Source organism: Syngnathoides biaculeatus, chromosome 10 (assembly GCF_019802595.1).
Source record: "Syngnathoides biaculeatus isolate LvHL_M chromosome 10, ASM1980259v1, whole genome shotgun sequence".
Classification (NCBI taxonomy): Eukaryota; Metazoa; Chordata; class Actinopteri; order Syngnathiformes; family Syngnathidae; genus Syngnathoides; species Syngnathoides biaculeatus.
This window is the reverse complement of record NC_084649.1, coordinates 4,982,721-5,009,132: the sequence shown is the minus strand read 5'-3', so window position 1 is coordinate 5,009,132 and position 26,412 is coordinate 4,982,721. Positions and strand designations below refer to the sequence as shown.

At 40.1% G+C, this 26,412-nt stretch overlaps 1 protein-coding gene across 5 annotated transcripts in view; it reads left to right on the top strand.

Moving 5' to 3' along the window:
* The window catches only part of phf20a (PHD finger protein 20, a), a 28,290-nt gene extending 3,803 nt beyond the window's left edge, over positions 1-24,487 (top strand). For 3 of the 5 annotated variants that reach the window (XM_061832715.1, XM_061832718.1, XM_061832717.1), the window contains exons 3-17: positions 1,353-1,524; positions 1,886-1,970; positions 2,078-2,154; positions 4,776-5,322; positions 5,434-5,484; positions 5,558-5,827; positions 7,670-7,858; positions 8,113-8,208; positions 12,057-12,212; positions 12,544-12,722; positions 12,800-12,899; positions 14,396-14,591; positions 14,729-15,167; positions 18,568-18,748; positions 23,335-24,487. In XM_061832715.1, the coding sequence (XP_061688699.1) occupies positions 1,353-1,524; positions 1,886-1,970; positions 2,078-2,154; positions 4,776-5,322; positions 5,434-5,484; positions 5,558-5,827; positions 7,670-7,858; positions 8,113-8,208; positions 12,057-12,212; positions 12,544-12,722; positions 12,800-12,899; positions 14,396-14,591; positions 14,729-15,167; positions 18,568-18,748; positions 23,335-23,477 (2,881 nt within the window). In that variant the 3' untranslated portion in view covers positions 23,478-24,487. Of the gene's footprint in view, positions 1-1,050; positions 1,236-1,352; positions 1,525-1,885; positions 1,971-2,077; positions 2,155-4,775; positions 5,323-5,433; positions 5,485-5,557; positions 5,828-7,669; positions 7,859-8,112; positions 8,209-12,056; positions 12,213-12,543; positions 12,723-12,799; positions 12,900-14,395; positions 14,592-14,728; positions 15,168-18,567; positions 18,749-23,334 lie in introns of those variants that run through there. The other 2 variants (XM_061832720.1, XM_061832719.1) reach the window with 2 other exon arrangements.
* Positions 24,488-26,412: the final 1,925 nt, after the last annotated feature.

Here is a 26,412-nt window from a genome sequence, read left to right as displayed (position 1 = left end):
TGTTCAAAATACACAGAAGGTAAAGAATTGCTGTACATTTAATATTCACAAATCACATCATTTCAATTGCATATAAATTGTACGTGCATTTATAAGATAACAGACGCTTAACTGATAAGGAACTGAAAAGATAAAAATGCTCTTTGTTCGCAAGCTTCGCCGGTCATTTGGTAGTTATTAGCCACTTTAGTTTGGATTAGTGGTTCTCAAACAGTGACGCAAGTACCGGTATTTAAATATGTTCTCTCTCTTCTCGTTTTAGGCAGTGGCTTGAACATTTTTTAAGATCCGGTCCAGTTACTTTGTTTTCAACTGTTTATTTGGGGAGATTTTTTTTTTTCAATTATATTTCAATTTTAATCATTTCTTTAAGTCCAGCTATTTCATAAACTGCAGAATGTGACAGTGCTTTACAGTAGACAGTACACCGATCTAATAGGCTTGATCAGTATCGACAGTCATTTGCCAATCTAATCAATGACATCATTTATCAGCTCTGCAAATGAGATTTGGAGTCTTCATTGTGTACAGCATATTAGAATCCAAAAGCTAGGTTTTCTTTTTGGCCTTTTTGTGTGACTTTTGGCACTGTAAATATCTGACAATATTTAAAAATAAAACGACGGCAGTGGGTGTGGTACAAACATGTCTGAGACAGCTGCGTGAATCTTTCACAATTGCACTGTCAGACTACTGCAATAAAATCTTGTATTCCGATACCACTGGATCCCGTTGATTGCTGGGCTTTATCTGGCTAACCCATCATGTTTCTTGAATTCTCTTGAATCACGCGCTACATTTTTGGTATGTGTGAAGTAATTTCACAACAATAACATAGTTTAACAATAATCTGAATCTGAAAGTTTTATTTTGCAATTTCATTGTAACAAGGAACCTGTCAAAATAATGACTATATCAACTTGGAGTTTTGATGTTTAAAATGGCCACGATAGTGGCACCCAGTGAGCTGACAGCGATTTGGAGGGTGTTGTCATTAGCTGCGAGTAGCCCCATGGAACTCTGGTGGGCCAGTGTTGTCGCCGTCCGATACGCCTAAGACTTGTTCCTAGTCCTGTGCCTAACACAGAACAGAGACCTTTTTATGTTGGCTAGTCCAAAAGGTGGTGAACTATGATAAACTGCTCACTCACTGCACCAGCATAGTTTTTATAGGTCATAATCCTTTACTTTTTGTGAGTAAAACAGCTCACTTTTTTATAAGGCAAAACAATGAGGTAATAAATCACCAGCCTCATTGCTTGTCAGTGTTGTATTTGTGACCTTCTGTGTAATGGAGCCTTAAAAAAATCATTGTAAATACTTACCTTATTTCTCTCTTTCTCACTCTTTAGGTATGCTGCCAACATTGAGAAGATAGATTACGACGATGAGAAAGTACTAATTCATTACCGTCAGTGGAGCCATCGTTATGACGAGTGGTTTGAGTGGACAAGTCCCTATCTGAGACCTGTAGAGAGGGTCCAACTGAGGCGTCAAGGCTTGCAGGACGACTCACCTGTGCCTGTAAGCAAAAGACATTGTTTTTTCACCCTTTCATAGAGAGCAATAGAGACCAAAGGACTTTTTTTTTTTTGGATTTAAAAAAAATTGATAAACCGGTTGGCTCTTATTGTTTACTTTGTCAATTATTTGAAACCCAAAAGTAAGAAAAAATTAATTTCTTTAGCCTGACATGAAGCGGATTGACAAAACTGTCACCCTAACAGAAATTTTAAATATTTTATACCCAATATATATATTTTATACAATTCCCTGGAAAGCTAAGAATGGAAGGAAGGATCTATCTGACCCTCAGTTCGAGTACTTCAACAATAACCACTACTGTGTTAGTAGCACTGAAATGTTTTTTTCTTTTTCTTGTTAGGGTTTTCAAGTGAATGACAAGGTCCTGGCAAGTTGGTCTGACTGCCGTTTCTATCCTGCTAAAGTAATCTCGGTCAATAAAGATGGTGGGTAAATAAAAAATATGGATCGTTAGATTATAGTAGTAATGACGAAATAATAGAAATGACTTTTTAAATTCCTTTTTAAGTCAGTTGTCCTTTATCCTCCTCAGTGTCTTACACAGTGAAGTTCTCTGATGGCATCGTTCAGACGGTGAAAGGAATACACGTGAAACCTTTCATTAAAGAGGTACATGGCTACTGCAGTGCAAAAAATAATCAGCTCAATTATCCAATTAACCTGATTTGACAATCATTTTGAGGAGTGGTTCTTAATCTTGTTGGAGGTACTGAACCCCACAAGGTTCATATGTTTTTAAAGAACATTTCCGAATTAGAAAAAGAAAATGTGATCGATTTAAAATTCAAATTGTATCTTATTGTTTTTGTAGTTTCTCAGTCATCTTGGTCATTGAAATCCAGAAAGGTTGAATCAAGGCAACTGGACTGCTCTCGTTGAACACAAGCAACAAGTCCGGTTGCCATGATTCAACATTTGAGATCGTGTTTTATTGGTGCACAAAATGAGCCATGCGTCAGTTACATGGAAAATTACTGTTCAAAGAACAAAACCAATAAAACATGAATTTTAAACAGAAATCAAAGAACATAATTACATTGAAATTTACAGGGAATGAATATGAATTTTGTTTTTGCTTTTCACCTTGGCAAGTACTACTACTGCTAGCTTTTCATTTCTCGGTGACTTTTCGTACTGTTTTTATGTCTAAAAAGTATTTTCTGTCAAATGGCTTTCTGTTATTGTACTAGAGTGGCTCCAACTATCATCCATCCATTTTCTGATTCCCTTATCCTCACGAGGGTCACGGGAGTGCCAGAGCCAATCCCAGCTGTCATCGGGCAGGAAGCAGGGTACAACCAAAACTGGTTGCCAGTCACCCGCTGGTCACATACAATCAAACTGAGGAGCAATTTAGAGTATCCAATAAATCCCATGTTTGTAGGATGTGGGAGGAAACCGTAGTGCCCAGAGAAAACCCACCCAGGCACGGGGAGAACATGCAAACTCCACAAAGACGGGGCTGGGATTTGAACCCTGATCCTCAGAACTGTGATGCTCACGGTCTACAGCTAATCCACCGTGCCGCTTGGCTCCAACTATTGGAGACAAATTCCTTGTTTTTTTTCTTTGAATATCTGGCAAAGAAAGATTCTGATTCCGAAGTGTCACTCACCAATAATTTTCACAAAGTCTTTTCATGCTGGGAGAGAAGAACACTGGTCAGCACATCAGCCTCACAGTTCAGAGGACAGGAGTAGAAATCCCAGCCCGCTTGTGTAGAGTTTGTGTGTTCTCCTCGTGCCTGTGTGGTTTTTCTCCGGGCGCTCCGGTTTCCTCCCACATCTTAAAAATCTGTGTGGCCAGTGGATGGAAGACTCTAAAATTGCCGGAAGGTATAAAAGGCTGTTTCTATGTGCCCTGCGATTGGCTAGCTACCAGTTCAGGGTGTACCCTGCCTCATACCCGAAGATGGCTGGGATAGGCTCCAGCATTTCCACGACTCCAGTGAGGATAAGGGGCAGAGAAAATGGATGAATGGAAATCTTTTCATTATTTCTGTAGTCCTTGAAAAGGGTTCATAGGTAAGAGTAAATATTTTGAGGTATTTTTTTCATATATTCTGTATTAATAGCACATGCTTAGACATTGACAAAAAGAAGCTCATAAAAGTGCTTGAAAAATGAGCAAGTAATTTTTTTTCAATATACATGACCTTAGATGGGAAGATTGCCCGCCAGCAAAGTGAGCTGTACAAATGCACATCATTTCGCTGGTATCTAGTATGTTTTCTATAAGTCCATGGATTGTTGTGTACACTATGAAATCCCTCCACCCACCCCTCTCCTACTGAATGTGCTAATACCACATGGATCTTACTCACTCGAGTTTATCGTTGACATATTCTTAAAAAATATATATTTTAAATTGAGGTGCAATGGGGAAACGCTTACCCTGACGCAGGATTGCGTTTGAACTACGTGTACACGGGATTCAAAATGAGATGTAAAAAGTATTTTTCCGACACACGCACGCTGCGTACTGTATGTCTTGTCCTCTGTTGAACCCCTACGACTGGCAATCACCGAACCCCTAGGTCAGTGATTGCCAAACAGTGTGGCAGGGTACATTAGTGTGCCGTGAACGCTCTTCAGGTGTGCCGTGGGAAGTTATCCAACTTTATGTAATTGCTAAAAAAAAAAATATTTATTCCAAGAAATAATGTATCTTTATTCATCTATTTATGCCAGTGAGGCACAATGACAGATAAAACAAAAAAATCCTCTTCTATTAGATGGCAGGAAGTACATACAGTAATTAATTGATCAATTTTTGGTGACGTTTACTTTTGTTGTTGTGCCGTGGGATTTTTCAATTGTAAAATATGTGCCTTGGCTCTATAAAGGTTGGAAATCACAGCCCTAGGTTTTGCTCGAACCCAGGTTGAGAAGAACCACTGGACTAGAACCATTGTTTTCCTTCAGGTTGTCCAAATCCTTGGATTTTCAGACTCACAACAGTAAATATTTTCTGATTTCTGTAGTTCACCATGAGATCAGACTATTTATGTTTCATCAAAATAAGACATTGGCAAACATCTTTTATTTTGGAAAATAATGATCAACATTTTTGTTGATTTTCTAATGTTACAGGCAATACATTTTAAAATCCATTAAAATAGAATAGAAAAGAAAAAAGAAAATAGAATAAAATTTTTCGATTTTATAAAAATTCATTAATTGCTACTCACACCAAGTTCTTATCTATTGTCTTTGTTTGCTCACAAATAGAGAGGTGCAAGAAAGTCTCGGAGTTCGGAGAAAAACATGGTGAGGAGAGTCCCAAACCGCAAAGACCGCAGGCCTCCAGTGAATGGTGAGCCCAGGAACAAGCGGGATAGACGAAGCACCTCTGACCAGGAGAATGACAGTAACAGTGAAGATGGGGAGCAGGAAGCGAGGATTGTGAATGGGAAAAACAAGAGAGCAAATGGTAAAATGGAGGCCTCGCCCGCTCTGAAAGAAGAAGAATCAGGTCAGACTGACCAGAAAAAGCCCAGTGATGCAGAAGATGGCAGCCAACTTACAAATGGCATGAAAGACTGTCATAAGCAACACGATGAAACATGTAATGTAAATGGAGATGTAAAAAAAGAGGAAGTGGAGGTGAATGCAGGACAGCCATACACTGACTCATTGAAGCCATACACAGCGGTGCCCAATCAACCAGACCACACAACCACACAATCCAATGAAGATTTGGAGCACAAGCCAAATATTGAATCAGAAAGCATGCAGTCTGATGTGCCAAGTCTTCCTCACCCTCAGCCTGTGAAACGTAAGTTTGTAATGTCAATTAATCCCCTAAACGTTTTCTTAGAAAATTATTATACGCAACAACAAAAATTGACTAGACACAACTGTTGTGACTTTTTCCTGCTTTTGACAGCTGTGAGGAAGCAGGGTTTCCACAACCCCAACAGATTCAGCAGAGAACCATGTAAGATATCCTTTTCATATGAAAAGTTGTCTGTATTTTGTCTTACTCATGATTGATTTGTTCCACAATGAAGTGTACAGGGTGATCAAAAACCAGCCTCCTCCTGTACTTTCCATCAACCTCGACCATAACCCTTTCAAATGTAGTGTCACTGGCTGCACAAAGTCATTCCGTAAGGCCAAGCTGTTGCATTACCATATGAAATATTACCACGGTGAGGAGCAGCCTCTGGAGGCCGAGTGCAGCCCCTCAAGGAGCAGCCACACCAGGTCATCAGAAAAACAGGCTACGGGTACCAGTTTGGATGGTCCAAAGAGAAGGCGAACCATGTCCACTTCAATGAGTGAGTTTTGCTGTAGTTTTATCTGTTCAAATTGAGTCTGCGAGCTCTTCGCGTCTTCACACAATACTCACACTTTATGCTAATCGAGCAGATTTAATTGGTGCAGATCCATAACATAATGTGTAGTTGTCTCCTCTTAAAATAACCATAATGTCACTAGGCAAAATTAGTCTTGCCAAGGTCACATGATTCATCTCAGTGATTTACGTGTCCACATTATTGGGATATGTATCCATTAAATAAGCCGCATATCCGGAGTGCTGGAGCGTCTTACAGCTATCAGGAGGCAGGGTACATCCAGAAATGGTTGGCAGCCAATCGCAGGGCGCATAGAGACAGTCGCACTCACAATCACACCTAAGGGGAATTTAGAGTCTCTAATTTTATTTATATATACACACACACACACACCACACACACACACACACACACACATATGACTGCTGTCCAAATAAGGGTGGAGGGAATGCTAACTTTTTTTAATTTAAAAAAAAAAAAACCTACAGCATAAAGCCAGTGGACTCTCAAAAGCAGCATTGTAGAAATTAACCACCAGTTCTGAGAATGAGCTTTTTTTTATTTTTTATTTTTAAATTACGTTATTTACCTCTTTTACATGCAGTCTTTTAAAATAATTTTTCACTAATCAAAGTACCAGCACGTCAATTTAAATGTGAATATTTGTCCAAAAGTAGCAGTTTACTTCTGAAAGTAAATTTCTCATTCATTCTGACCAAACCTTTTTGCAAAAATGTACTGTATTTTCAGGACGACAGGGCGCACTGGCTAATAAGCCACGCCCATTCCCCCGTTGCACCCCCACCCCCATTATACAAGCCACGTCAGGCCATACCATTTTCTTACCCCTCCTTCATTCAAAGCACTAAAGTCATTATTTTTGTGGAAGAGTTTAAAAATATCTATTTTGAGTTGGTGTGTGTTGTGCTGCGCCCTGCTTTGAGTGCACCAAAAACTAATGCAGTCTTCTTCCACACACGCTCAAGGCAGCTTTGTATTCTTCTACATGCAATTGAGGTAGATTCTTATTCTTCTACGTGCAGCTGAGGAAGATTGTTCTTCTTTTATGCGCGCTGAAAGTAAAGTGTTCTACGCCCATACATTGGAGGCATCTGCGCATGCCCAACCCAAGTGCATTATAGGGAATGGTCATGTTTTAACCATTTTGTTCGGACAAGTTTTTGATGTACATTTAAACTCATATCCGCTAGCAACAAAAAAAAATATTATTTAGCTGCATCATTTAATATACCCCAGGTTCACAGCGCCTGAGAAAAATAGCTGCTTGTCGTCCGTAAAATACGTTAAGTGTATTTTTGTATGCGATATAGCAGGGTTCAGCCCTGGTAGGTTGTTTTTTAGTAAATGTAATAAATGTGATCAATTACTACATAATGTATTGCAATAAATGTCACATTCATGTTCTTGACATGATTTAAAAAATATGGAGTTCACACAAATTGTTCTGAAAGTTAATTTTGGGTTTTTAACTGCAGTCATATCCATAAATGCATTTTATACTAATTTTCATAGTTTTATGATGAATAATTGCTGGGTTTGACTTTTTGAAAAAATATTTTGTTTTTGTGGGGGGTTTGTATGAAAAACAGAAGTTTAATTTCGTTTGGCCTTTTCATTTTCTCTTATATTCAGTTGTTGCCTGTGGTCTGGTTTAAAAAAAAAAAAAAAAAAAAAAACTACTGTAAAAATTGAATCGAAATGTAATTGAAATCTAATTGACACCAAAAGAATCATTTAAATAATGAAATTGGTACAGATAAACTAATCATCTCATACTTGCCCAATGTCTTACATTTTGTGCAGACACAGTAGCAGCTGCAGCAACTCGGGGTGAAGTAAAAGCTACAGCCAGACGCACATCCGCTCCCTCTGCAATTACACATGGTCATCAACAGAGGGCGCTACTAAGGGATAAAAGCAAGGAGAACCAGCTTGACAGGAATGGATGCCAGCAGCAGGATAAAGATTCAGACAAGTGTGGTTTTGACATTGGTCAGTAACCACTGCTAAACGACAGATAATTTTCTTGTGTGAGATGGCTGCATTTGTTGTACAGTGTTCCCTTTGATATGTGTGAGTCACTTACTTCTGATTCACCTATTTATTAATGTTGTTTTCATATCTTGTGGCATCTAGTTGCCTAGAAACCGTTAAAGTGAGTGGAGAAGCTTCATGTATTATTCTGCTGCCAACCTGTGACATCTACAAGCTATATATTATGAGCATGAATTACTCAACCTCTCCAGGTCCAGTCAAAGAAAGAGCAAGAGAAAAACCCAAACAGAAAGACTTCCTTCGCATTAAGCTTAAAAAGAGGAAGAAAAAGAAGAAAGTCCAGTCTGGTAAGCACAGATGTGTCCATCAAGGCCCATCGCGTCATTGCCGCTTTGCATGTGCGCTCAATTGTAACATTGTGGAAGTGGCTTGGCTGCAAAGTGTGAAGCCCTCCATTTTGTCCTGTCTGTGTGGTTGCTCAGCCTTTCTGTGTGTGGGAGAAGTGTTACATCTGCCACTAGACCCGTTAGGCCAACCCAGTAACTTTTTCGCATCCATAAGATGTTAAATTCCACCACAGTTCCTCAGTACTGTTGATCACAGACGGATTATGTATTATGATCTGTTATGGCACTGATAATGACTAACCTAAACACAAGGTCCAACACTGTTACATGGAATTCACAACCAATGTATTTTGTTGATACAAACTGAATTACGATGAAGTTGGGATGTGTAAAATCTAAATAAAATAAAGCAATGAAAGGCAAATATGAAATTTCTACTTATATTTAATTGAGTCCATTACAAAGAAAGAAATGTCTGCTCATCCCAACATTTTGAGGGTGGGAATGACCGCATTAGTATAAGTTAATGGATAGACTTGTGTGCAAATATGTCGGGACTGTCGTAAACTTTTCTTTTTAGTGTGAGGGAAAACTTGGTTTGAGGCAAAGAACTTGGGTTGTCCAACAAGACAAAGACTCAAAGCACACAATCCAAAAACACACAAATGGTTGAAATGGGGGAGAAATGTTTTAAAAATGGCCGAGACGGTGAACGACTGGTTAGTGTTTGTTTCACAGTTCTGCGGACCGGAGTTCAAATCCCACCCCCGCTTGTGTGGAGTTTGCATATTTTCCCTTGCCGAGCTGGCTTTTCTCTGGGCACTCCAGTATCCTCCCATATTCCCAAAAGATTAATGGGAGACTCTAAATTGCCCTAGGCATGATTGTGAGTGCGACTGTTGTCTGTCTCCATGTGCCCTGCAATTGGCCGGCAACCAGTTCAGGGTGTACCCCACCTCTTGCCCGATGACAGCTAGGATAGGCTCCAGCACTCCCGTGACCCTTGTGAGGATAACTGGCTCATTTAATGTATGAATGGGTGTTTTAAAAATGGCTTGCTGTAAGTCCTGATCTCAATCGAAATGTAAATTTTGCCAGGGGAGCTGATATTCGCCATTAAAGAAAAGAACCTTGAAAGTGTTCATAATTTCAACAACTTGAAATGGAGGAGTGCTGCCACATTTTGTCCTTCCACTAGACTTTCCATTGATAAGCATAATAACAGCACTCTGCGAACAGCTATGAACTTTTTTAGTTTACCCATACTATGGAGGGAATCAGTGATGTTTTTCTGGCCAGTTGTGAAGTCTGTAGTCTTCCCCATATTGGACCGAAATGAGACAATTGAACCAAACTGAAACAATTAATGAAAATCTGGGCAAACCTGTGCAGGTGGTTTGCGTTTAGGAGATGATTAGCGTGTGAAACTCCAGTTAAAACATTTATGGCCTGCAAAGTTTAGGCTAATTTTTGTCACAGTATTTGTTTTTTGAATTCCTTAAAGTGTTCCCTTTTTAGTCGCAGAGGTTTCCTTCCTTACACCCCCGCAAATATTACAAATTCTAAATTCAAATTCTGTATAGTAATATATAGTATGAGGATGCACTTAAGTCTTAAACTTTCTCCAAAATGGACAGCATACTTTATGTGCACAATTGTTGTGTGACTTGTCCAATAATGTATACTTGAACACACTGGTTACACTGTCAGCATGCATGCCAGAATGTTTTAGCGTATTTTTTAAGATACCATATGATGGCGCTCATGAGGCAGTGAGGAACAATTGCATTTCTCAACTATATGCAGTAGAAGCTTACATTGACCCACATGCTGCCTGTGTAGGCAGGTCATGACTGACGAGGTTGTACACATTCACAGTGTCACATCGAAACTAACATTATCTATCTGAAAACACACGGTGCACCCTAACTATGGGAGCCGAACACGTCCCTTTTGACACGGAAGCTCTTTTCGAAAAGGACAACACCAGACAACCGAGTGAAGTTACCGGCGCAATATTACACTTGTTTCGAGCCCTCAGGGCAATATTACACATTGTTTCGAGCTATATTCAAATATGTGATCATGGTCAAACCGCATCCCCGTCCGATCCACTTGCGCGGCAGAGATGAGCCACCGCGGCTCATAGCTGCCGGCCGGTGTGGCTTATGACGGAGCCGAGCCGTACTGCTTTAGGGGGGGTTTTCGTAGACACCGCAGTACGATGAACAACACAGTCAGCCGGGGCGCTTTACTGCGCGCACGCGGCTGAGTGACGCATTCTCGCCTGGGTTCTTCAGAGCCGCCCCATCCGCAAAGCCCGACGTGCAGCCTTCGCAGAAGCTGTGACCGCCGAATGTGAAAACGCCTCAGCTGGTGTGGCTGATTTTTGGTGCCTTGGTGGCATATAATGGAACTGAGGCGTGCTGCTTTTAGAGGGTTGTTCACAACCACCGCAGTACATGATGAGCACTATCAAGCTGGGCCGCATTACTGCGCGCACGAGGCTGAGTGAGACATTGTTGGCTGGGTTCTTCAGATTCGCCGCCGTCTGCGCAGCAGCCCGACGCCATCCGACATATTTCACAGGCGGATCATTTGTTACGTTATGAGAGAGACCGATCACGTAGTCCGCCCCAAACTATTTTTTTTTTTTGTAGCTGAATACACACCTACCTGTGATTTGGAACCCACAAAGCTCTCGTCCTCTGCACCCGTGCAATCCATTTTTCACAACGAACCGGGTCTCTTTCAAACTTATGAAGGGTCCATTCTCCCGAGTGTTCAAGCAATGTCCAGCAATGCAATGAGCTGGCATTTTGGCTAACACGAAGGAACAATGAACTACCTTCCCGGAGATAAAACTAATGGAAACAAACTAGTCCACTTGGGGCCGCCTGTCCTTTACGTCACTTCCTGCTTCTCAAAAACAAATCCCTGAGAGGATTTTCATGGCGGGAGTTACAAAAAGCTGTATACGTCAGAATCATGTTTTGTGGTGAAAAAAGACATGGTCCCATTTTAACATTTTTCATTAATAACATGCTAAAAATCATCCATTTCATGACACTTGACCTTTAAGTGTACTTTGTTGTAATGTAAATCAGTTCGCGCATAAGCCGCCATTGTAAACCGCCATGTCTAATGTGACGCCTTGTCTAGAAGAGAATGTAAGATTCTGAAAATGTTAGATTTAAAAAAAAACAAAAAAAAAAAAAACTGGCGAGTAAAATCTGCAAATCTGAGGGATCGTGAGGCACGAATGGGCAAGGGCACACTACTTTAGTGAAGCCTGAATCTATAATCCATGAAAGTTTAGCTTTTTGGATACAATTCTGGAAATAAAAATTCCACTATTAAAATTTTTGGAAAGGCGTCTGCATAGATCCAGGGCATACATAAGAACCAAAAGCCGTTTCTCACCATCTAGTTACAAACAATGCTCGATAAAGATAAAAAAATAGATCAAACAAAATTGGAAGAAATTGCCTATGTACACAGTGCAGTCATTCCAGAGTTGAGCGTGATATATTGTTTGATACATGTTACTCAGGCGGCATCAAACGTTTGACAATATAATGTTCAGTTTTGATCTACACTGTTGGAGAGTTATTCATTTAAGTATGTTCATGATTGTGGTGGCTGTTTGCATTGACATAACTAAATTGCATCATACTGAGAGAGCTGTTCAAAAATATTTTTGACCCTTTGAGACGTAAGTGTGTCCCTAACTGGTCGTCAATTGGTCTAATTTCAAAATGTTTGTCTCCTCCTTATGGACACATGTCAAATGAAGTAAATGTTCAAACTTGTTCTACATCTGCTTCCCCCTTTCCCTGTATTGCCAGACTGCACAGGTAGTGAGGAGAATATTGACTTCTCAGTACCGTGTCTTCCACCCAAATTGAAAATGCCACTCAAATCCCCCCCCTCACACAATTGCAAGCGTCAGGCCTACCACACCAGGGCCGGATACAGCGACTCAGTACAGATAAATGTGGATGGTGGGTATCTGATTCTTTGTGTGTGTGTGTGTGTGTGTGTACTTGTTTGTTCAGTATGTGTGTCACTGTTCATGCCTTTCTTTCGTTTCCTGTTTATGCTATATCAATCTTGAGCTGCATTACACCTGCTTTTTGTGTCCTAATGTTCCTTGTGTAGCACAGAACAAATCCTGTAATGCCACTACTTAAATGCTTTACTCATCACTTGATGCATATTTATGCAAATGCTAAAAGTTAAAGAAATTATAACTAGAACAGAGTTATTCAGGTTTCAATCCTGAAATTTATACACTTTATCGAGGAACTCCAATGGTTTGTATTTTTTCTTTAGATGATGACAGCTTAAGTGACTGGTCCACTGACAGCTGCTGTTGGAGTGACGAGGACTATGGGGTGGATGTGGATGTGACAACCCCACCCCTGAGCCTGGACTGTAGTGCTGATGGCAATGACCAAGAGATCATACGGTGCATCTGTGAAGTGGAAGAAGAGAATGATTTCATGATTCAGGTTATTATGATTATATAGTTGGTAGGATTTCAAGGATTTTTTTTGTTTTGTTTGACAGTTGTTTTTATGTCCTTCAGTGTGAAGATTGCTTTTGTTGGCAACATGGCACATGCATGGGCTTGTTGGAAGACAATGTTCCAGACAGATATGCCTGCTATATTTGCAGAGACCCTCCAGGTTAGAGGACTTTTTAACTCACAACGCTTTTTTAGTCACAACACTTTGTCGTTTGTCATGTAGTGCATGGGTGTCAAACTCAGTATAAAGTTGTACCTCTACCTACAAAATTATTTTTTTCCGGAAGTCATTTCGTAACGTGAATTCTTTGTAAGTAGAATCTCATTTTACATGTAAATAGGCCAATTCATTCCAACTCCCCCGACCCCACGCCGCCCAAAATAAGCATTCAAAGTACATAATATGAAGAATAATAAAAACTGTTCATTTACAATTTAGCATTGGGTGACTGTGAAGAGAAGGGTGAGTGACAAGCAAAAGACATCATGAGGGAGGAGGAGGCAAACCTTTGACAGCTGAGGGAAAGCATACGTAAAAATGTACGCACAGACACCACTTAATTCCACTAAAGTTTCTTGGGGCCCATGGTGAATAAAGATGAATACACTTGCAAAAAACAAATAAAGAACGTATGAAAAAGTTATACTTTTCCAATGTGTGCTAGCGTGATTCGGTGAGAGTTGAATGTCCAACGGAAAAGCATCATGGGTAAAGATGAGGTCCCTCCTAGCCAATGGGATGCCAGGAAGATCCTATGGTGATAGCCAATGGGAGAGCAGCTCTTTCGCGCCACACAAACCAAGCTACAGGATGTGTATCATGGGTAAAGATTGACCTCCCTCCTACCCAAAGGGATGCCAGCGAGATGCTTCGGCAATAACCAATGGGAGAGCAGCTCTATTACGACACACAAACCAAGTTATGGGATGTTAACGTTAGGCATTTCGTAACCTGAGTTTTTTTTTTTTTTTTTTAGTATGAAACGTTCGTAAGTATAGGTACCACTGTACAACCTAATTAATTAAGGACAATTAATGCAAATAATATATTGTTTTGCAACCCGCAAGTACTTTAGGATAGTTGTTTAATGAACTATCCTTTTACAAAAAATGAGAATTTCCTTCAGTTTATTATATTGTGTGCATTATAACTCATCCAGTGATTTTATATAAAAGTACAAAACTCACTCCGCCAGCCCCTCTCCTGTTGGTAGAGCTTTTAGATGTCACTGCATCGATGCTCAAGAATAGAATATTTGTCTTTCTGAGGAAGTGACTTTGAGGGCCAGGTGCCCTCACCCTTGACGTGACAAGTTTCTTCAGAATGTGCTCCTCTCCCCTCAGCACTTACACAAATGAGTTGCAAAGTCGAGGGTGTCTGATGCCTTGTTAAGTACAATGTTAAAAGGCCTTAACCATTTTTGTTCCTTGTCAATATAATAGTTTTATTGTTCTCACCCTAAAGAGAAAAGATTTCACTAAAAAGCACATGTAAAATAGGGTTTGGATCTCTGCTACAGCATCTAGATGATGTGGTTAAATAATGGTTTCTTGGTTGGTTGACTGTTTATCTTGACGTGAATACTATCAAAAGATAGATAAAGAAGGGAAACTGTCTGGTAACATTGCAAAGGAATTAATGTATATTCATTCCAGGCCAGAGGCAGAGTCTGCGTTACTGGTACGACCGTGAATGGTTGAGCAATGGCCATATGTACGGACTGTCCTTCTTGGAAGAAAACTACTCCCATCAAAACGGCAAGAAGATCAGCACAACACACCAACTGCTGGGAGATGTGCACCATGTGGTAGAGATCCTCAATGGACTGCAGCTAAAGATGAACATTTTACAGTAAGTCCAGGGAGTCCATATGGAGCTGTTTTTTTTTTCAGCTAAAATGATAGAAATTGACAGAAGGAAATTCTCTTAATACTGACCTCCTACCCCAACAGGCTTTATGATTTTCTAATATTTTTTTTCCCCCTGAGGAACAACACACATCCAGACCTGAAGTTGTGGCGCCAACCCTGGAAGAGGGTAGCAAGGCCCCCAACCTGCTCAGACTCTTATCGGGGTAGTGGTGCCGCTCCCTCTCCTGTCACTCCTGACGAGGACATGAGTCGGGGTGAGATTTTAATGTCCAACGCCCTGGAGAAGCTGAGTCGGGCCGCCGCCGCTACCACATCCTCGTCCTGCTCCTCGTCCCCGTTCACATCCTTCCAGGACTCATACATCTCCAGTGAACACTGCTACCAAAAGCCACGGCACTACTACCCAGCAGTGGAGCAGAGACTGGTAGTGGAGACCCGACAGGGCTCAGAGTTGGAGGACAGCATGAGAAGAACCGAGGAGCTGCTGGAACGCGAGCAGCGCTTTGGTAGCCTTTTGGAGACAGACAAACCAAAATCGATCGGCACGAGCAACAAGGTTTGTACTTTGAAAGTATGAGTTTATTTCGAGTTAGTGCCACCAGAAACTATAGGCACACCTTCACTTTATCCGCATTTTACTCTTACAAAGCTGGCTTGAGTATCGTTTTTTTTTTTTTTTTTTTTTTACGATACATAAAATATCCCATAACAACAAAATAACATTTTCAGACAGTTGTGCAAATGCATTGAAAATGTTAAAATTTCCCCATGTACATAAGTATTCACATCCTTTGGTTTTGTGTTTTGTTGACAACTTTGGCAGCAATCACAGCTTCAAATTTTTTTGGGTATGTCTCTGTCCTTTGCACACCTGTTTTGGGGCCTTTTTTCCCAATTCTTCTTTGTAGATACTGTCAAGGTCAGTTTGTTTTTGATGGGCAGCGTCTGTGGATAAGTATTTATAGCCATAGTTACTTCCAGAAATTTTCAATTGGGTTCAAGTCTGGCCTCCAGCTAGGCCACTAGAGGAAATCCACAGGCTGCTCCTGAAGACTTTTTTTTTTTTTTTAAAGGCTGTGTGCTTTGTGTTATTGAAGTGTTGTAATGTGAATTGACAGCCAAGTCTAGTGCTCTAGTTCCAGACCACTCTGGAGCATGTTCCCTTAAAGAATTTCTCTATTTTTGGTAGCTATCATCTTACCCTCTATGTGTCACTCAGGTTCTGTAGCAGAAAAAAAAAAATTAAATAGCAAGATACCCCCCATCACCATGCTTCACGGTAGGGTTGGTGTTAGCCAGATGACGAAAAATGCCTTTTCACGAGATATCATGCTTTGATTTTCAGGCAAAAAAAAGTTTGGTTTCATTAGACTTGCAAAATTTTGTTTCTGGAGGTCTGGGTATTCTTAATGTGCCTTTTGGCAAACTCCTTGCTGGCTGCCACGAAGCGCTTTTCATTTGGTCACACTACCATAAAGGCCTAATTGGTGAAGTGCGTACACAATGGTTGACGATCTGGATGGTTCTGTCTGCAAAAGAAGACTGGAACTCCGTCTTAAGGCTTCTTTGTTCTCGGATGGGCGGTGACCCCACTGTCACTGTGGCGTCAATGTATTAGTCACGTGTTGTAATGCAGGTCATTTTTGCCGCATGAGCACAGGAATAATGATGCTTTTAGTGACAATAGGATTTTTTTCATCTCTGTGACCTAAGGAGCTTCTTTCCCAGTTGCTCATCTTGCTCAGACGGCCAGATTGAGGAAAGGACCTGGTGGTTCCAGACTTCCATTTTCGACTAATCTAGGCCACAGTGCTTTTTGGGACCTATAATGCAGCTGAAATTATTTTTTATTCTAGGTGGTCTGCACACACTTTAGTATTCATTGCTTGGTTTCTTCCCTGTTTTGCCAATTATGAGACCTTATATAGACAAGTGTGTGCCATTCCAAATGATGTTCAATTTACTGCATTTTTCACACAAGGACTCCTTACAAGTTATTGAAGCATCTCAAGGATGATCAGTGGAAATCAGATGCACCTGAGCTTAAGTTCAAGTGTCATAGCAAAATGTTAGAAATTATGAACTTATGTTTGAATGTTATTTTTTTTTTATAAATTTGCATGACTGAAACTCTTACTTTGTCATCATGGGATATTTTATGTAGATTTTTTTTTTAAGGCACTTTTAGTCAAATTGGCTTAGAATAAGACTCTAAAAGCAAAATGTGCAAAACTTGAAGGGGTGTGAATACTTTTTGATGAAACTTAACTCATTTTTATACATATTTTCAAAGTAATGTGTGGCTACATATTCAACATATTGCAGTTTAATTTGCATTGCATGTTTAAAGGTCAAGTGTCATGAAACGGATGATTTTTAGTATGTTGTTGAAAAAACGGCAGCCATTATGGACCCATTCGTTTTTCATCACAAAACATGATTTTGACATGTGGCTTTTTGTAACTCCCGCCATAAAAATCCTTTCGAGGGATTTGTTTTCGACAAGAAGCAGGAAGTGTCGTAGGAGGCAGTAGCACGTTCAAGCGAACTCGTTTCTTTCTACTAGTTTGCGGGAAGATAGCACATTGTTCCTTTGTGTTAGTCAAAATGCCAGCTCGTTGCATTACTGGATATTGCTTGAACGCTCGGGAGGATGGATTCGCTCTTCATACTTTTCCAAAAGATCCGGTTCATCGTGAAAAATGAATTGCACAGGTGCAAAGGACGAGAGCTTCATGGGTACCCAATGACAGGTAGGTGTGTATACTGCTACTAAAAAAAAAAAAAATAGTTGGGGGTGGGGTAATCCGTAAATCAGTGGTGCTAAATGTGTCTGTGCGCATCGGATGGCTTCCATGCAGCAGCCACTGAAGGACGGCCTCCGCAGGCCTTGTGAATTGCCAACGGCCTTGTCAACAAGGCCGAGTCGGCCGGCTCAGCCTTCCCGGCTTTTCCACCTCGGCCGAGGTGGCTCATTGCCGCTGCAGAAGTGGATGAACAGGGAAGCGGTTTGGTCGAGATCTGCATATGTAAATATGGCTCGAAACAATAGGGTAATATTTCCCCGGTACATTCACTCAGTTTTTGAGATATTCTCTTCTTCGAAAAGAGCTTCTGTGTCAGAAGGGGTGCGTTTGTCTCTCACAGTAGGGGCCACAGCGTGTTTTCAATAGCGAACGTCCGGGGTAATGTCACAGGCAGGAGATGCAGCCAATATGGCGACCACTTGGATGTCGAATGACACTACCTCAACTTTGCGCTCTGATGACGCTCTCCGCTCATATTTATTTTTTCGTATAGACATTGAAGTGAATAATGTTATGTATTTTTCATTTCAATATTTATTTTAGAATGCTTATAGGATGACACTTGACCTTTTAATGTTTTGTTTCTAGTGATACTAGTGGTTACATAGACTAATGGCACCTCCTACAGTTTTAGCCACCTTCTGACATATTTTTGAGAAGATTATAAGCACGTTTTTCTCCTCCGAGCATTCTTATTTTCCATAATTTTATTTGTAACATAATTATGTTCTGTTTCTAGCTGTACTTGAGATTGAAACATAGACTACTGGTATATCATTCTGTTTTGGCCATGGCCCCTTCTTGACAATTTGTGAGAAAATTCGTAAGTCTGGTGTAAATGCATGCATTGTAGCTCCCATACGGGGGGCTCAGTTTAACTGTGATGTAATTTGAATTTATAAATTGGAATATGTGATCATTAAAATAAATGTGTGGAAAAACACCGCGCCGCAAATTTCAAACAAATCATTAACTAAGCACATCTTTTACGAAGTAGTTCATTGTGATCTGTACGTAACACCAAAGCATGTTGTCACTGTCGTAAACCGAGGGCCTCCTTTGAATGATGGACAATATCCTTTTTGTGTTTATGTGGAGTAATAAAAGCATGTCGTCGTCCCCACCTCAAACCCCTTTGATCATTGCTAGGCTATGTCTGGAGGCCCAAGGTCTCAGATTGAAGTGAAGAGAGAGGTGTGGAGTCCTCCTGAAGAGGCTCCTCATAGCTGCAAGCAACAACAACAATGGCAGATCAACCTGCTGGATCACATAGATGCAGTTCAAGACGATGTCTCGCACAGAATGGACTTTATTGAGCGAGAGTTGGACGGTAAGACACATATTCATTTGCTTCAACTGTGAAAGCTTAAATTCATGTGCAGTAGATCAAAAAAGTCCACACAGCTGTTCAAATGCAAATGAATCCAATTGAGTCGTGCAATTTCGGGATCATGTTAAGGGTGGGAAATTTATAAAATTTTAGTTGCAAAAACCTGGTAATTGAACAAGGGTGTCTAAACTTTTTTTTTTCTTTTTTTTTTTTAATCCTCAGTATAAATCCCATTCATGTTAAATGTGTTCATTTTAGCCTGATAAATAGCACTGCTGTCATGTCATACAGATGGAATGATTAATCGACAACTAATCGATTATCACATTATTCCCTAAGGATTTTTGATAATCTGTTCATTGCTGAGAAACTTTAACTGTTGACCAAAACTGCAGAATTTCAGCCTCCCGACAAATTTTAATATATTATTACAGTTAATATTTATAATTGTAATGATAAAGCAGACTGATTATCTTTGTGTTGAATTAAAAGAAGACATTTGAAAACATCTTCCTTTGGAAGACAATTATCAATGTTTTAGCCTTTTTTTTTCTCTAAATGTTAAGCACTAAAACAGTGACTCAGTCATTCATTCATGTTTGGGGAATTTTATGCACTGTCAATTTGAAATGAATTATGTGAATTGGATGATGTAAATGTTTATTTAAAATGATTTCATTTGAAAAAGGATCATGCAAATCCAGTGGTGTTTTTATGTTAACATCAGCGGCTTGATGAAACCCATGAGCCCATTCTGTTAAATCTGTTTTGGATTTAGAACATGCATGAAGAGAGTAGGTACACTATTTATTACTGTAGGTGGAAATGACAGCCTCAATCAAAGTCTCACGGTTGCAATTCTGCTGCTACCACTTCTGTCCATACTCCCAATAAAGTTAATTTCTCAGCAGCTAAAGTTCCAAAAAATAGTATTCCATTACATTATGTGTTTATGATAGCTATGTGTTTAACATTAACTTCACATATTTTGTTTATTGTAGCTAACAAAGTACAATGGTCAAACCTGCCAACAGCAGAAGGAATAACTGAAACAATCTTGTTGAAGCTAATTTATGTTGCTTGCTAAATGCCACAATCACTGGAACGTTTCATCCTTTTTTTTTTCAATACGAGTTTATATAAAGTGATTGTCAGTAGAGGCCCCATACCTCAGTGGTTAGAGCATTGCTTTGGTAAATCAGGGGTCATGAGTTCATATCTCATGGGGGCCTCTATTCCCCAAGAGGGGTTGCCTCAGGAAGGGCATCTGGTGTAAAAACTGTGCCAAACAAATATGAGCGTTCATCTGAGATGTCACCCTGTAGTGACTCCTAACAGGACAAGCCAAAAGACATACTTTTTATCTAAAGTAATTGTCAGTATTCAGAGGACCCTTGGTTTATGACAGAGATCCATTCTTACGGTGACTAGTGCAGCGCCATAACCTGAATTTCAGTTGCAGCCGTCACGTGCTCTATTCTATCACCAACCTTTGCTAATGCAGTTTAAATGAAAAACCGGAACAAACCATGCCTGCCTTCTTATTCCATGTCAAGATGTAGCCATTCGTGACCTTGAAATGTCATCATCACAGTAAATTAGACTTTATAAATATCGATTATTTTATTGGCCTGATGGGAATAAGCTGATAGATATTTTTTGCTGATTGAACAATCCGTTTTAATGTGAGAATTTGCTGGTTGATCAGCTCCACAAAACACATTTACTCTGCGTCACGTTCCTGCACAGTATATCTAAATCCAAAAGCTAGTTTATTTTAGATAGTAGTATTTCTACAGTTTTTCTTTTTTGTGTCTTTTCACGTAGTTCTGTAAATATCTGACGGCCAATGGTTATATTTAAAAGGTGCTATGGGTGAGACGACGGCTGAGACGACACGTAATGCGCAGATCAGATTACAAGACAAATTTGTTCTTTCAAAATTGCGCAATGTCAAAGTCCTTCAATAATAAAATCTTGTATTCCGATTGCATTGCATGGTTCCATTTACACTCATTTCCATGGGGATGACAACATGAGTGGATCGGGCCAACTGTTTATAAGAAAAGGGGGGTGGGGACGCGTTGGTGGTCATTGGTGCTCATGACAGGAGAGGGTGTTCATGTAATGCTTGCTTAATGTACGTTTACGTACTTTTTAACCCACTCTACACCAAATACAATTTTAAAGAGAGAAAACTGATACTTTCAGAAAATGATACTCTGGACTTAAATTTTCGATAGCAAGCTAGTGCTAGTGCTCGGTGTTGTGTGTAAAAATTATGCTGTTGTGTTGAACACATGAGCTGATCAGAGCAGCGAATCCCAGCCTTTTTGAAGCCAAGGTACCTGCTTTCCAATTGACAAATTTCACAGCACACCAACAAACGAAGATGCCACAAAAAGTAGATACATAAATTGCTGTATCTACTTTACTGCCATCCAATAGAAGACCATTAATTTGTTCTGTCTGTCTCTATGCCTCACTGGCATAAATAGATGAACAAAGATACATTATTTATTGTAAATGTTTTTTAGAACAATTAAGTACACAAATATATACAATAAATGAACAGATCATTTAAATACTCAGTGCTCCATCTCCGTCAGTGATTGGTTATAATTTTTTTAAAATCGGCCCCAAAACTCCAGATGGTGTAAAGCCTTCAGTAAATATTTGTTTGAAAAAGATTTCTGTCATACATATAAAGCAATCAAGTGTAAAACTGCAAGTATGGCAGTAACTGAGCATGGCTTCTTGTTGCTGTGCAATTGACCCCTCCGTGGATGTTGCGCAATCCGCGTCACTGACCAATAAGAGGCCAGAGATCAGCATAAACCACGCCCCTTTTTGGGACCCGCAGTTTTCTCAGACAACGCTGCATGGTCCAGTATAGCTTCTGTTGGCGTTTTAGCGCGTATTTGGGTTCTTTAACAATAGATATGGTTAAGAGGTGTAGTCACGGACTTCATAATAGTGACGACGGGTATCCTGAAAGGCTAGTTGGTGGAGTTCAATTCGTACCCTTTCCAAAACCGAAGACCCAGTATGAAAAATGTCTTTGATGGATCAAACTTTGTGGAAGACCGCATCATCAACTGAATCCATCTAAAATCAACCGGAACAGAAGACCGAGTACGAAAAATGTCTGTCCTATATTTGATTTTCAATACATGTCTCATATAAATGAATTAGCAGTTCTTCGCTTGCATAATATAGCTACGATTGACACACTTGATCTGTGTTGAGCGATATTTTGCGATGATCTGACTGCACAAACGTGTCCCTTTGTTCGCGGCTAATTAGCTAAGCTAAACCGGACTAGCAGTCCGCATCATCAACTGAATCCATCTAAAATCAACCGGAACAGAAGACCGAGTACGAAAAATGTCTTTGATGGATAAAACTTTGAGGAAGACCGCATGATCAACTGAATCCATCAACCGGAACAGATATGTTTGCACGAAGGTAAACCCTAAATTTGATTTTCAATACATGTCTCATATAAATGAATTAGCAGTTCTTCGCTTGCATAACATAGCTAAGTGTGAATGATTGACACACTTGATCTGTGTTGAGCGATATTTTGCGATGATATGACTGCACAAACGTGTCCCATTGTTCGCGGCTAATTAGCTAAGCTAAACCGGAGTAGCAGTCCTAAAAGCCTTCGACGTGCACCGAGACACCAAGACTGAAGGAAGGATGTTTGAGGACACTAAACTAGTGATTGTCGTACTCGGTCGGGACTTGCGTAGGTTCGGCACTAATTCAAGAATAATTATTGAGGGGAGCGCGTGACGTTACACAAAGAAAACGAGAGAAACAACTCGTAAATCAAGCCTCGCCTTCTTCTTTTCCTTCATACGGCGGTTCACAAACGGCTATACAGATACATATACAGATTCTGCACACAAGTGTGATATGTAACGCGAAAATAGGAAACTGTCAATGACGAATTCGTCTTTGGGTTATAATATATTATTTTATGTGGCTTCTCGGTCTTCCTCTGACTCTGGAAAGATCTCGCGCTAATATCAATGGTTTCTCCGTCGATATGCATGTAAATACCATTGAAATACCCCTCGCTGAAATACTTGAAACCCTGCTGTCTGCTTTTCAACGATATTTCACTGTTAGCAAAGAATGCGAGTGAGAAATCAGCCAGTAAATCGGACAGTTTCGCTCTATTGCTTTCTTGCTGCGCCGATATTTTTCCCAATTGTTTGTCTGACGTCGGCGCACGTGGCGTGACGTCACTTCAGGAGGCGTGGTTAAGTGCCCTGTACGGAGGGGTCAATTACACCGGCCTCCCATTTCTAACCTCTAAATATTGCACATCAAGGCTGTTGCGGACCAATGCCCTTGTAATATGATGCAAGGAATCTCAACCATTGTGGCGTAGCACATTAGTTTTCTGTGAGAGATAATCAGTTCTGGGAATTATTGATCGACTGCTGGGTGTTGTTGCAGGCAAAAATTAAATCCTCTTCTTGGAACAGAAGTCATGGGTCCAAAGCCCAAGCTGCGTGGGAGGCCAAAGATTTGGTTTCCTTAAACCTTGTTTATTTTGTGCTTGTATGTAGTGCTGGAACGCTGGTTGGACTACACTGGGGAACTGGAGCCTCCTGAACCTCTCGCCCGCCTGCCTCAGCTCAAACACCGCATGAAGCGACTGATATCACAGCTGGGAAAAGTGCATCAGCTCGCCCTTTTCGGTGCCACATGAGGGCGCCATAGAGCAACAGTGGTTGGAATCGCACTGTGCTTGGCAATGCAAGACCTGTCTGCAGCTGTTTCTCCTTCTTTTAAGGGTTCAGTGTGGTGAATTAAGAGGCTACAACCACTGACTTCCTGTGTTCGGGAAGTCACCATTATGAATCAGGATTAAACACAATAAGTAACCTCGTAAATGCAGGAGAAAGTCCTTTGGACCAGATACACATGGGTTCCCATGCAACTTGATGATGCCTTTCGTCTGCCTGTACAATTAAAGGTGACTTCTCTCGGTGCATAGAGCATTACACACAAGCTTTATATTCAGCTTGCAGTTAAGTTGCATAAAAGAATGGAAAAATATTTTTGAACGTTTTCAAATACATTTGTTCTCCAGTTGTGCATTTTAACACTTCCTGTTCAAAACGAGGCTTGATCTCTTAAACACCCGGTATGTAACGGCACTTTACAAGCGATCTTGACAAAAACCTGACTTCCTGGAGTCTTTCATTTTCTTCTACACTGTGATTTTATTTTTGTCTTCAAATGTCTTTTATTTTCTTTTTGTAGCTTTTGAAATGGTGACAAGCACTATTTTTTTGTATTAGACTGTAGTCCTTCTCTCTGAACGGTGTGCCAGTTTATTTTCATTTTTTTTTTTTTTTTTTTTTTTTTAAAAGATGAGTATTCCTCACTGTCACTCTCCACATTGTGCTGTAGCACATCATGGTTCACTGAAGACTGGTTCTGGTCTGTATCCCTACTTAACGTGGGTCCTGCCCTTTTGCCCTTGATAAATACTTTTGAGACAAGCTGAGTTTTTTTTTTTTTTTTGGTTCAATTTTGATCTATGTTTGTTTGCAATACTTTGTAAATATGTTCATCTAAATATACGTTCCTGAAAAAAATTCTCCAACTTCAGATGTCCTTATTCTACTGTACTTTCTGGCTTAGAGCAGGGAAAATGTTGAACAATGCAAACAAATCTGCTGGTACATAAATAAATGGTCGTTATTAACTATACACCATGTGCAGTATTGTTTTAGGCACATTTCCTAAATCCCACCTGAGTAAACCTGAATGCTTAATTTCAGCATAGAATGAATGTGTGCGTGTGTGGCTCAAGGAGTTCAACACCGTATGCAGTCCCCTCTAAAAGGTTTGGAACAGAAGGTCAAATCCTTGGTTTTTATTGAATACCGAAGATATTTGGGTTTCAGATCAAACGAATATGAGACAAAAGTTAAGAAATTCAGCTTTTATTTCATGATATTTACCTTGAGATGTTAAGTCAGGACAGCATCTTTTGTTTGAGTATACACAACAACAACAAAAAAAGGAATTGACCTTGCCGTTCCAATTATTAGGGGACTGTATGAATGTGTGTGATCACATCTTATTTTAGTTTAGCAAAATGGGCCAAAAAAGATTTAATGGAGTCAAAACTCAAATTATCTCATGATTGCAGCACTGTTCAAATATCTATCGGGGTGTGATTACACAACCATCAAACGTTTTGTTTTGAATTGCTAGCAGGATTGCAAGACATGCAAATTGTTATAACTGAAGGATTTTAGAAGTGTCAAGCTACCAGAAACGCATCGTCAAGGCCAAAGTTAGAAAATTTTGGGGAAAAAAAGACTGAATTTAGCTTATATGCTGAAATGTCTAGACTGGGCCAAGGAATATTTGAAGACTGACTTTTCAAACGTTTTGTGACTCATGAAATCATAGTGACTTTTGACGGACCCGTGGCTGGATCACGAATGGGCACAGAACTCCACTTGGATTGAGATGCCAGCATAGGGGAGGTGAGACACTGGTATAATTGAAAATAACTTGGTTGGACCTTAAGGTGGAGAAAATGAGCTGAAAAATTAACACTCAATCATACTGTCAGTCTTTAGAAGACTTTCTTCAGGTAGGCATACAGAAGAATCTGCATCTTTCAAAAAGACTTAATTTTATGCAGGACAATGCTCGCATCACATGCATCTAAGTACTCTGCGTGGATGCCCAGTGAAGGCCTGAAAGATTTATAAAAAAAAAAAAAGTGATGGCATGGCAACCCTTCCTCCCCTGACCTAAACCCAATAGAGAACTTGTGGGCAGTTCATGAATGGGAGAATACAGTATGGGAGGCTGTGGTTTCTGCTGTACAAAACCTTGATCGACTACAAATCAGATTTCAAACTGATAGAATCCACGGATGGAAGGGTCATTGTTATTGAAAAGAAAGGTGGCTTCACACCAGTTTCCATTGGGAAAGTTTTGAATTGTTTATAATTCTTGTTTAAACAAACAAAAAAAGTGAAGTGAGAAAATGTTTTTCATTCGTGTAATAATTCTGCACACCCATTGTTATGTTTATTTGCCAAAGAAAGTCTAAATTTCACCTTTACTTTCTTAAATATTGATATATTTACTAACATTTTGGACTATTATAAAAGCACTGTGGTTGGGAATGAATAAAAATATTTAAAAAATGACTTCCCTTGTAATTCTCCACATAAGGTCTTGCCCATATTGCACTGTAATTCTCCCTCCTCCCATCCTGTGTTTGCAGCTGTCACTGAATTGACGTTGCATCATTCGCAGTTTTGATGTAACATGTTTTCTTAGCCAATTTGGCCTCTTACACAATCGGATCAAAATTTAGGGCAGCAGTCTGTGACAAAATGATTGCAGAGATGGAGAACACTAACAGAAGTGATTCATTTCCACACGAGGTGCCTATGAGCACAGCAGCCTAACCAACAACCTTTAAACACCGGCGGCTGGGGAGAAGGACAACGACTCCGTGACAGATGAGATGCGCGTACTTGATATGATTTCATAGCCGATTCGGCTGGTTATATAACCAGATCGGAAATAGGCAATGGCTGGCAGTTTTAGTTAATCGCGCAATAGTGGACAGGCATGACGGAACAAGTTGTCCAAGCGAAACA